The 11,269-nt window shown below is 33.2% G+C and overlaps 3 protein-coding genes and 1 non-coding gene across 5 annotated transcripts; 3 read left to right on the forward strand and 1 right to left on the reverse strand.

Annotated features, from left to right (window-relative positions):
* The first annotated feature begins 34 nt into the window (after positions 1-34).
* On the forward strand, positions 35-107 carry Trnaf-gaa. Its single transcript has one exon. It is a non-coding gene; the product is annotated as a tRNA-Phe (tRNA).
* A 1,128-nt stretch (positions 108-1,235) lies between these two features.
* On the forward strand, positions 1,236-2,589 carry LOC116340636. The gene is made up of 2 exons (XM_031767229.1): positions 1,236-1,241; positions 1,411-2,589. Exon 2 carries the CDS (start codon positions 1,432-1,434, stop codon positions 2,587-2,589), a length of 1,158 nt encoding a protein of 385 aa, XP_031623089.1. The 5' UTR covers positions 1,236-1,241; positions 1,411-1,431.
* Positions 2,590-2,937: 348 nt separating this feature from the next.
* Positions 2,938-4,102, reverse strand: LOC116341030 (KRR1 small subunit processome component homolog). The gene has a single exon (XM_031767876.1). The coding sequence runs from the start codon at positions 4,008-4,010 to the stop codon at positions 2,991-2,993; it is 1,020 nt and encodes a 339-aa protein (XP_031623736.1). The 5' UTR covers positions 4,011-4,102; the 3' UTR covers positions 2,938-2,990.
* A 135-nt stretch (positions 4,103-4,237) lies between these two features.
* On the forward strand, positions 4,238-10,935 carry LOC116341291 (zinc finger-containing ubiquitin peptidase 1-like). Of its 2 annotated transcripts, none has more exons than XM_031768254.1 (8): positions 4,238-4,436; positions 6,007-6,321; positions 6,385-6,736; positions 6,806-7,576; positions 7,646-7,771; positions 7,842-8,058; positions 8,125-8,336; positions 8,571-10,935. In XM_031768254.1, the coding sequence occupies exons 1-8, from the start codon at positions 4,423-4,425 to the stop codon at positions 8,610-8,612; spliced, it is 2,049 nt and encodes a 682-aa protein (XP_031624114.1). In that variant the 5' UTR covers positions 4,238-4,422; the 3' UTR covers positions 8,613-10,935. The 2 variants fall into 2 exon arrangements, with proteins under 2 accessions (XP_031624114.1, XP_031624116.1); XM_031768256.1 differs by lacking the exon at positions 4,238-4,436 and adding an exon at positions 5,154-5,757.
* Positions 10,936-11,269: the final 334 nt, after the last annotated feature.

The following is an 11,269-nucleotide window of genomic DNA, read 5'->3' on the forward strand; positions in this document are numbered from 1 at the left end:
AAAGTCTGGCCTCCATAGCCTCCATAAAACATGTGCCGAAATAGCTCAGTTGGGAGAGCGTTAGACTGAAGATCTAAAGGTCCCGTGTTCAATCCACGGTTTCGGCATGATTTTTTTTTACTTCTTATCACTTATCTACATTATTTTCTGGACCTTATAGATTGCTTTATAATATCGTTCCAAGATACTACATTAAGCTTACTAGATGATTTGAAATGAAACCCCCCGTCAAATGAAACAAAGCACACCCAAACTTGAGTTGAGTGATCAGCTGCTGTTGTTGGTATTTTTCATTCACTAGCAACTGGTGGATGTTTATATGTTTTATTAGATTTTTTCTAGATATGCACATTTTTGTTACACATTTTACATAGTTTCATTGCAAAGAAAGTCTACTGACATCAATTTTAGTCGGTAAAAATTCACAAACCAGACTGAATTAAAATTCGTTCTAAAAATTCACGTAAGAAAATTATTGGTTTTTGTGCTATTAAAATTATTCGATCGATTTCAGTGCATCAAACATGTTTTGTCAATTTCAAAATTAAGAATTTTTTGTTCAGTCTAGATTATTGAGCTAATTGTTTAGTTTTGAAATGTTGTTTTGACATCAATAAATTATGCAAACTCTTTGTTTATCAATGGCTTTGTCATTTCACCCAAGTTTACAAATTGTACATGAACCGAAAACCAGCTATATCGAATTCCATAAATAAATTGTAGCAAGATATTCTGTGTTTTCATTCACCAATAAAATGTATAAATTTTTTAGCATCTCCGTATCAATATCATTTAACAACTAGTTTAAAAATAATCATAAGAATTATATTGGAATGACAGCTTTGAGTTGCCGCCAAAAAATGTGGTGCATCCTTAAACTTGACCAATGTAGCGTATCGATGTTGTTGTTACCAACACATTTCCATAGTCAATATTTGCATCTCTTTCATCATGAACATCTCGGTGTTGTTATTGTATGTCTATCACATTTATCCACTCGATTCGCTCAAGTATTTTTTGCTACACTGCGGTTTTTATTTATACTAAAACTACTACTATCAAACGAGCCTTAAATAAAGCAGCAGCCATTTTTTCTCTTTCAAGTTTCATGTTGTTGTGTAATCGTTAAGCATATTCAATTCGAAAAAAATCTTTTCGCATAGAATCCATTGCCATTATTTGTATTTGTATTACAAATTCTATTGAAATTCATAAATTCAATTGTATATTCCATTGATTCGGTGAGTAATGTGATTCTTATTAATTGTTAAGCTTGTTTAGCTTCTTGATAAAATTTTGGTATTGCTTGTAAATATATTAAATTAGTACTAATTATTACTAACAATTACAATTACAACAATTAATTAATTATGAACATAACTGATTGAAATTAATTTCATTTTCATATAGAAACACCTCGAAATAAACAAGATGTCAAGAACTGGACCACCAGCGGCAAAGCGGAGACGTAAAAATATCGAAATTGCACGATCTGAACAACAGCAAACCAAGAATTTGATGGATCTTAATGATGAATGTTTGCTAAAGATTTTTCGATATTTGAAGCGTTCCGGAGATCTGGGAAAGGTCGAAAAGGTTTGCAAACGATTTGCTGAATTTGCCGAGTACGCATTCGTTTTGGATAATGGTGGCGCTCGTATGGGATATTCTGGTAACTACGGCTATGAACACACAGAAAAAATGCTTCGCATCATCGGACGTCACATTTCTTCGCTATCAATTTGGGATTTTCATTATGGTAGAAAAACTTGGAACAAGATATTACTGTTGGTACAAGAATATTGCGCAAAGTTGAAAAAACTTCAGATAAAAGGATTCATTGATCGAAGTTTGTTTTCACAATTGAAGCCGTTGTTCAAACGTTTGGAAAAATTGTCACTTCACTGTGGCAGTTTGAGAAGCAGTGATTTGGATATTATGAATAATTTAAAAGCGCTGAATGTTAGCGCTGGTGTTGATATGTTACTTCGCGGATTTAGTCCGATCAAACTGACCAAAATGCAAGAAATGAGTTTTCACGATGCTTCCAAAATTGACGATGCATCAATGATCCATATCATAAAGTTGACCACAAACCTGAAGAAACTATCAATTTCTGGTGCAAATAATCTAACAACTGCAGTGTTTGATGCGATCGGTCAATTGAAAGAACTGGAAGAGCTTGAATTCTTAAATCCATATATGAAAACATCTGAAAACTTCCAAGACGATTTGATGCATTTGACGTCGTTGTGCAAACTCAAAATATTGAAGTTCAATTGTGCAAAACAAACGTTATACCCACTTCTTGAAGGACTCTCCACCAATGGCTTTGCTCTCATAGAGCTGGAACTCCATAATGGTTCTCCCAATGATCGTGTATTTGAAAGCATCTGCAAGATAAAAACATTGAAGAAGTTGAATCTGTTTTATATGAACGGGCTCAAAGACGAACACATCCTTGAAATTGCCAAAGAATTGAAATTGCTTTCGGACATTTTTATCCGAATTTCTCCATCACTTAGTCAACTTGGATTGCGGAGTTTGAAACCAAATTCAAAATGTCAACTAACTATTTCCACGTGGTAATATCAAATTTTCACTTTATTTTTTTTCTCTTGTGAATATGTTTCATATTCAACTATTTTTCTCTTTAAGTTGAAAGGGACAGAAATCAATATATTGAATTATTGAATCATTGAATTTCACATTTCCCATTATCAGAAATCTGAATTTTCCATAAAAATATCAAGAGAAAAAATATATGTATTTCTTTCGAATAATAATAATAAAAGAAATATCCGTATCAAGAGATCAACAAAAGATTGTAATTCAGAAATGAAAAATATACACAAGTCGCAAGTCGCAACAACGAAAATAGTAAAAAACTGTATTTTTTCATGTTTTGTAGTTTTTTTTAATGAATTTCCTTAATATAAAATAATTACAGAAACATTTGAATAAATGGCTAAAAGAAATGTCGTAAAAATTTATTTATTTTTCGTTGCCTTTTTGATTTTAGCCTTAAGCGAGTTAACATCCACAGAACTATTTCCAGTAGCTGTTTTACTAGTAGATGGTTTTGATTCGTCCGGTACGATGAAGTCTTTGTTTCTGCGTTCGATTTGTGCTTTGGCGGCTTCGGCTTGTTTCTGGCGACGTTCTTTTTGTTGTTTGGCTTTCTTTTCATGCTCCTTGAGGAAGAATTCTCCCGACTCCATTTGCATATCGATTTTGCTGAGCGGCATCGGCGGTGGGAACGGTGTGTATTCCTTTTTGACTTTCTTAATCTTCGGTTGTTTACGTTTGCTGATATTTTTATTCTTGAATGTCGGTAAAAATCGCGTCCAATCTTCATCCTTTAGCTTTGGATCTTTTGCCAATTCGCGTTTGATCATCAGCGCTTTGATATTATAAATTGGATGTACATTTTCCATTGTATCGATAACAATTTGACGCACTTGTTGTAAACCTCTGTATGGGCCGAGTGCAGCAACCGTTGTCCCTTGTACCAATACGTAACAATCGGTCAATAATTCAATTGATTTCAATGTTGCACCATTTGGGCCGATTAGACGTTGGCGTCGCTTCACAAATTTCTCCTTTTTCGAAACTAAATTACCAATTTTGATGATATCGCAACCAATTTCATCTTCTAACACGCGTTTTGCTTGCTCGTATGGCACTGACCGTGCCATTAATTTTATCATATCTCTGGCTTTGATGATGACATATGGATCCCATGTTTTTCGTGTTGTTTTCACCGACATGCTACCTTCCACCAAATCCAATTCGGCTTTTATGAAATGTTCGGACAATGTTTTTTCCACCAATGGCCAATATTCTTTAAGGTATTTTTCTCTATACTTCGGAAACAATGTGGCAAACGAACTTTCCTCCAGCAAACCATTCGGATTGTGTTCGCGTTTAAATTCCGGTAGTTTCAATGACCAAGCATTGTCAACGGGCTCCGTTGACATTGGTTCATCTTCACTATCACTTTTTGACATGATTTTTTTTTATTTTCCAATTATTTTAACAAAAATCTTTATTGAACGAGATTTACGTTCGGCGTGTGTAAAAGTCACAATGTGTTTTTAATATATTGTTGACAGATGGAAACATCAAAATACACATGGTTGCAGCGTGAGTCTACACGAATGTCAAGTCTCCAAATGTCAATCTACTCGTTGGCGCTCCGATCAACACATTTGACACATGCTCAACGAAACACAATGCATACACAATATAAATAAACAGTTGTACACGAAACGAAATTGTTTTGTTTACGACAATTTAGAAAAAAATATTTATTTGATCGAAATAACATTGTTGTAGACAAATTTGTGTTAGTTTTTAGTGTGATCTTTCAAAAAGAAGATCATTTTAAAAAGCGTATCGTTTGTACTATGTTTTTGTCACATGTTTTGTCAAGTGTAAGTATTTCGAATACGAATCTAAAGATGTGATTAATAATAAATGAGATTTCCTTGAGAAAATTTCTTTTGTTCACAATATCATTCAGATAGTATAATAAGCGATAAAATAAGGTCATTCAAAAAACTTCACCTCGAAATGCGATGAACAAATAAATCAATCAATAAAAAATTGAAATAAAACCGTCGATGAATGTCATTTGTAATTGGACAATAAAAAACAAGTAACAAACATCGTTGGTCATAAAAAAATGTATGGAAATTAACTAGAGTTGGATGACCACATAATTGTCAAGTGTAATTAGAATGTGGTACTCGACGCCAAAATTCCATGTGCGTTGCAATTATATAAAACTGCATAAATTTATGCAGTGCATGAGTGTAATTGTTGAATTGCTGTCCATGTATGATGTTTGTTTTCTCAATTTTGCTTGCAATTTTTTTTTCTTGCCGCACGAATAATGTGTCAACCGAATCCAAAATAGGGAAAACGAAACACGGAAGAAACCAATTCACACTGCACCAATATCACAATGCATGTGCAGAGTGAGATAGCGAGTTGGCAAACGAATGGAAGTGATTTTAAGTTGATAGTAGTTTTCACACACAATCGAGCAATTTTCATTCATTAATTTGGAAAAAGCAGCATGCTCAAGCTTGACATCCACTCGTAAATCGGTCGATTTTATTATATATGTACATGCATGGCAAAAGCCAGTGGCACAATATGGTTGTGTGCATGTAGAGAACGATAAATGGATGGTGAAGACAAACGAAACGAAAAAAAATAACGTTTGACAGTGCGCATAGCATGTGCTAAAAATGTGTTTCCCCTCTTGCAATATTCTATTTACTGACGATGATATGCTGAGCACAAAACGAGCGAGTGAGTCGAAAATAAGCAACGAAAGCGGGATGGTGTTTCGGTTATATTTCCATCGATAGGACAAATAACACACATTAGCACACAAGGCAAAAATTCATACTGTCAAAAAGTGAAATAAGGAAAAAGAAGGCTTTTTTTCTCTTTCTTCCTTTTTTCTCCCCCTTCACACAAAACACTGTAATAGCGAATAATTAGTGAACAAAACTTTTTTTTCTCGTCTTCTTTCATTTTATTATGTGTTGTGTTGCTGTTCTATTTTATTGCATTATTTAATATGTGTGACTGCATTTTTTCCTGTTTCCATTTCCGAAACTCAGTGACTCTTTGATTTTTATTATTAAATTAAGTAAATCATGAAAAAACTCCATTAAAATATAAAGTCACCGAAACAATTGTGTTTCATCGATAACAGTGGCATAAAAAACACACACAAAAGTGAGTATCATCAAATTGTGTTCATGGACTCTTTTTGCAAAAGCGATTTTTCTTCATTTGCGGAAAGTCCATATCTTGTGTGTTTAGTTAAAAATTGATTGAGTTGCCGTAATTTGATTTTAACCAAACTATATTAGATTTGGTGTTGTGTGATTTTATTGATTCACACTGTGTCTTTCTATTTTCTAATGTTGTTTGAATACTTTCAAGTACTAAGTGATACATTTTTGATGACTTTTCCATTTTTAGTATGGCCGATAAACCACCGTCAACCTCTTCACTTATGCAAAATGGTCAAAAACAACAGCAACAATCGCATCAACAGCAGCAGCAAGAAAAACAACAGCACCATTGCTGTGAAATTTGTGGAAAATCTGGTTTGACGGATGACTCGATGCGAGATCACATGAAAATATGTCACATTGATGGAAGTGCACTTTGTCCATTTTGTGGCATGAGCGGAGTGGCACCCGCTGAACTGTTATTACATGTCAATCAAGCACATTTAGATTATTTAACGCCTGAAAATGAACTTATGAGCTTTATCGACGACCAGAGTCCGAGGTAAGTTCGACGTCCATTCCATTCCGTTCAATGTTAAATATTTCTGTCATTTATTGTCAACAGTATTGATGGTGATTCCGATTCACTATCCGAATTTCGTGATATATCTCCGATGAAATCACCAATAATTGATGAAACGGCAACGAATATCTCATACAAAATAAATGGATTTTCTCACAATTCAAACGCTTATCAATCAAGTTCAAATGCTCAGCAAAGCAATGGAAGACAACCACAGCAGCCGCAAACCAATCGAAAAGAGTCGAACGACTTTTATAATGGCAAAGAAAACCAAAATCAAACCAATGGCACTGAACTTTCAAATGGATTCCATAGCTCACCACTTCGTTCACAATTGGGATTAAATTTGAAATCATCAACGACATCCGTTAAAAAGTCAACGAATCTCTTAACGGTAAAATTATTCTCTTTTTATCACATCGTCAATTTCGAATCAAATGTTTTGTTTGCTTTTCAATTTTAGTGTCCAATTTGTCCATATACATCTGAAGTTGCTGCGGTTTTAGAAGAACATATAAATCGTTTACACTTTGATCCACTTAGTCCATCGGTAACAAATTCATCGCCTAGTTCCTATTTAGATACGTTAAATGCATTCGCATGCCCTCTTTGCGCGCGAACATTTGAAACCTCAACCGATTTGGAATTGCATGTGAACATTGAACATCGAGACATTCTTAGTCCCGGTAACATCGATTCGAATGGTTGCGCTGCAACCGCAACGAAAGGAACGACTCGTAGTTTATGTCCGGTTTGTGGAATCTCATTGGATGACTTTAGCACCGCTAATATGGAATTGCACATCGAAAAACATTTTGCAAAAAGTCCACAAAACCATAAAACTGAACCGGATTTGGAAAAAGAAGCGCAAAAATTACGAGAACAAAGAGAATTTGAAATGTTACGAGCACAATATGGAATGGATAATCAAGGAAATTTTCGCGAACAATCGGCGGCGGCCATGCAAAGTGCTGTATATGCCGGTGAAATGAGCGTCGCCGATTATTATGAGAGGCAAGTTGGGCTACGCGCAGCAGAATCACATGGCATTGATGACAATACGTCGTGCACAAAATCCGTTATTCCGAGGGTCGCTTCGTTGTCGGCATCATCACCGGGTGTGGTACGAACACTGCTGTGTTCAAGCATTGATCATTATGCATCCAGTTATGGTGACAAAGGATGGGGATGCGGTTATCGAAATCTACAGATGATGTTGTCATCGTTGCTTCAGGTAAACTGGAATTTAAACGTTTTTATTTTCAAATGAATTTTATATATAATTTTTTTTTTGTTTTCACAGAACACAACATATTACACGGCTATTTGTGCGGCGTGGAATCATACACCAACGCGTAATGCAATGCCAAGCATATCGAAATTACAAAAATTAGTTGAAACTGCTTGGGCACAAGGATTTGATGTACAGGTAAAACATTGACTAACATAACATTTTAAATCCCTTTGGAATATGTATATTTTGCTCTCTTTTTCGACAGGGATCAGAGCAACTTGGCTGTAAATTGTATAATACACGAAAATGGATTGGTGCCACTGAAGTTGTAACATTGCTATCATCGCTACGGATAAACTGTCAATTGGTTGATTTTCATCGACCAACCACATCGGATGGCCGACATGCTGAATTATTCGAATGGGTGCTGCGATATTTTGAGGAAAGAAAGCAGCAACCACCGTTATATTTGCAACATCAAGGTAAAACATTTCGCATAGTGTGACATTTTCTAAAATAAAACAAACCACTTTCACAATTCAATTCAGGTCATTCGAGAACAATAATTGGAATTGAACAACGAGCTTCTGGTTTAACACTTCTAATATTGGATCCCAGCCATGGTCCGAGACAAGTGGCTGCATTAGGTTCATCTAAAGACTCTCTGCGATTGATTCGCAGAAATATGGCTGCAATGCGAGCACCACAATATCAAATCGTTGCTGTTGGAGGATTATTTGAAACCGAGGAACAATATCAGGTAATTTTTCAACATTTTTCCTTTGGTTCATTCACTTGCAGTAGAGTTTAGAATTTTTTCATCATTACTTTGTTCTTTTTCATTTCATTTGTTTTGATTTTTAGGGGAACTATTAAATAAATCAAAAAATTATTTTACTTCAATTTAGACATATTGAAAATAGTTTCCACGGTTTTATTTTCACCCCATATTTCAATTTCACAAATAATGACTGTTTTTCATTTTTCATACTAGGCAAGTAAGATATTGCGTTCGTTGCGCATTCCAGCAGATTGATGACCATTGCTCGAAATTCGAATGCTTCATCTAAAGATTCAAGTAGATTCATTATTAGATATTAGAAGCGTTGATGATAAAAACTCGACGATCCTCATTTTTGATTAATTTATAACAAAAAAAAAAAACTAGTTGATTTCAGTTATTTGACGAAATTTTTATTTGAAAAATCAATATAGTTTATGAGTTATGACATGTTTCTAGTGAAAGTGTAATTGTCAAAAGTCCCCAACATTTATGTGTGCGTGAACACAATATGTTTTTATATGAATGATTTAAGGTTGACATATTACCAACTTCATGCTAGTGCTAAGAATCATAATTTGTGAATTGTTAGAAACTGTGAAAATTAAATAATAAGTGAATGTTTATTAAAATATTGTTAGTACAAAAAATGTTTAAAAATTTATTTTATTCTAAACATATTAAAAATGTCCAAAATAATTAGTTCATTTTTTCGAAATATCAAAGAAATTTCAAACATTATTTTCATTCCAAATCTACAAGTGGCATGAAGTTGGTTATGAATGGTTCGCTCGATCAGCTGTTTTTTGACATTTTGTTTTGTTTGTGTGTGAGTAAAAGGGTGTAAGAAACTGCGTTAGGGACTTTATAAGGGCATTTGACATTACCTCTTTTCAGTTGATTTGTAGAAAATTAGAAAACGACCTGAACAATTAAAAAACAACGTAAAAGAAGCGCGAAGTCTTTAACTGATTAAGAAAGTGATCACGTGTACAAATGATGCGCATTTATTTTCGTTCAAATTGTTGTACAAAAAGTATATTATGATTATTTTTCATTTCCCCAAAAAGGAATTTTATATTGGGTTTAAAAGTAAATCGAGTCAAGAAAAAAATCAGAGATTAACGAGTTAAAATAAGTAATACATTTTAAATGAGATTCAATCACTGTGAACTATGAATTTAATCAATTTTCTGATTTAGCTGAGTTTTTTCTTAAATGCTGTGTTAAGTTTTGAGCTTGTTTTCAAAAAAAGGTGGCTTAAGCTTAAGTAGGAAATGCGATAAAAAAATATCGAAATTACGTGTGAATCATTATGGAAGAAACAAATACCTATAAAGAATTGATATATGACGTCAAAGTGGCCTTAAATAGTTTCTTTTAACTTTTGTCACATCTCAGTTTGTCTATGTTCTCTTCTCATTTTTCTCAAAAAATTATTTATTTCACGAGAATTCAGCTCGATGAAAAAACAAAGATGTTTGTCTTGAGTCAATTAATGGGTTTGCCTTGCGTTTTCATTATTCATCACTATTTTTCAAACTTTTTAATATAGAACTGAATTGAATGAGAAATTACCATCCAGTCTCTCTTGGACAAAATTCCAAAAACGCCATTCCAAATAAAAAAAACAACATGAAAAAAACTACCAATGTAGAAGAAAATAAAAAGAAGAAATTCATTCGAATAGCAAAAGAAAACTAAACATATTTTCATATTCGAAATTTAATAACTGTTTCATAACAACAACAACAACCAAAATGAACCCTCTAGTCCGGAAATCATATTCTTGATTTTAAATATAATAAGACAACAACACGATATACATTCTTTTCCGTTCTCAACTCACGCGAAATCGCCATTGTAGGCCATTTTTTCTATGGGAATAACAAATACAAAGGAATGCAAAATCTGTACCCACTCTTTAACATTTGCGAAAATAAAAATCAATAAGTATAACATTTTTAATAGCATATGATATGAATTAAACCAACAAACAAACAAAAAAGAAGTTCACGCACTTTTGCCTTGATATGCAATTGACAACAACAAAGAAATAACATGACATTCGTACACAAATAACAATTAAACCATAGCAAACAACATTTTGAATATAATACAAAACAACAGATATATAAATGTGCATATTTTCATCGAATATTTTCATATGCGCTATATAATGAATCAAAAAGAATTTTCAAGACGACACACGACAAATCTAATGAAAGAACTTGGCCAAGCAAACAATAGAATGTTTTATTATGCAAGTTCCTAATTTATGGCAATGCTTTTAAAAAAACACATACACACAAATGAAATTATCACAGCTTAATGTCCATTTTCATGCGATATTCTCGTCCAAGAGAAAAGAAACCAATTTTGCTTCAATATAGCGAGAGAAAGAGAGAGAGAAAAAAATGTGTATAAAAATTGTAAGACTATTATGAATGAAATGCCATGAATTTAACGATTACATTCACACTTTACAAACGCGTAGTGCCTGTATTCACTGTTCTAATAAGCTTATCAATGAAGGAATTTAACGACATTTTATTTGAATTCAAACCATTCTAGTGCGTCAGACACATTTGAAATGCTATTTTTTTTTTTGAGAAAAATTCTTCAAAAATTTGTTCGAAAGAATATGCTTTGTTATTTAATTTATAAATTTTAAACGATTTTACTATTTTAGCGTTTACATTAGCTAGTAGTTTTCCGAACTAAAACAGAACTATTTTCTTTCATTAAAAAAAAACAAATAGTTTAAAATGGCTTATAGCAATCGGTGATCAAGCTTCCAGTGCTTAATTTAAATTTATTTATTTTTTGTTTATATCATCTATGAAATAGATCAATAGTTTTACCTATGAGGAAAGAGTTACGTTCATTCTTTGAATAGATTGAATCTTGTT

This window comes from Contarinia nasturtii, unplaced genomic scaffold, assembly GCF_009176525.2.
Source record: "Contarinia nasturtii isolate CC-2019 unplaced genomic scaffold, AAFC_CNas_1.1 Cnas_scaffold_695, whole genome shotgun sequence".
Taxonomy (NCBI): domain Eukaryota; kingdom Metazoa; phylum Arthropoda; class Insecta; order Diptera; family Cecidomyiidae; genus Contarinia; species Contarinia nasturtii.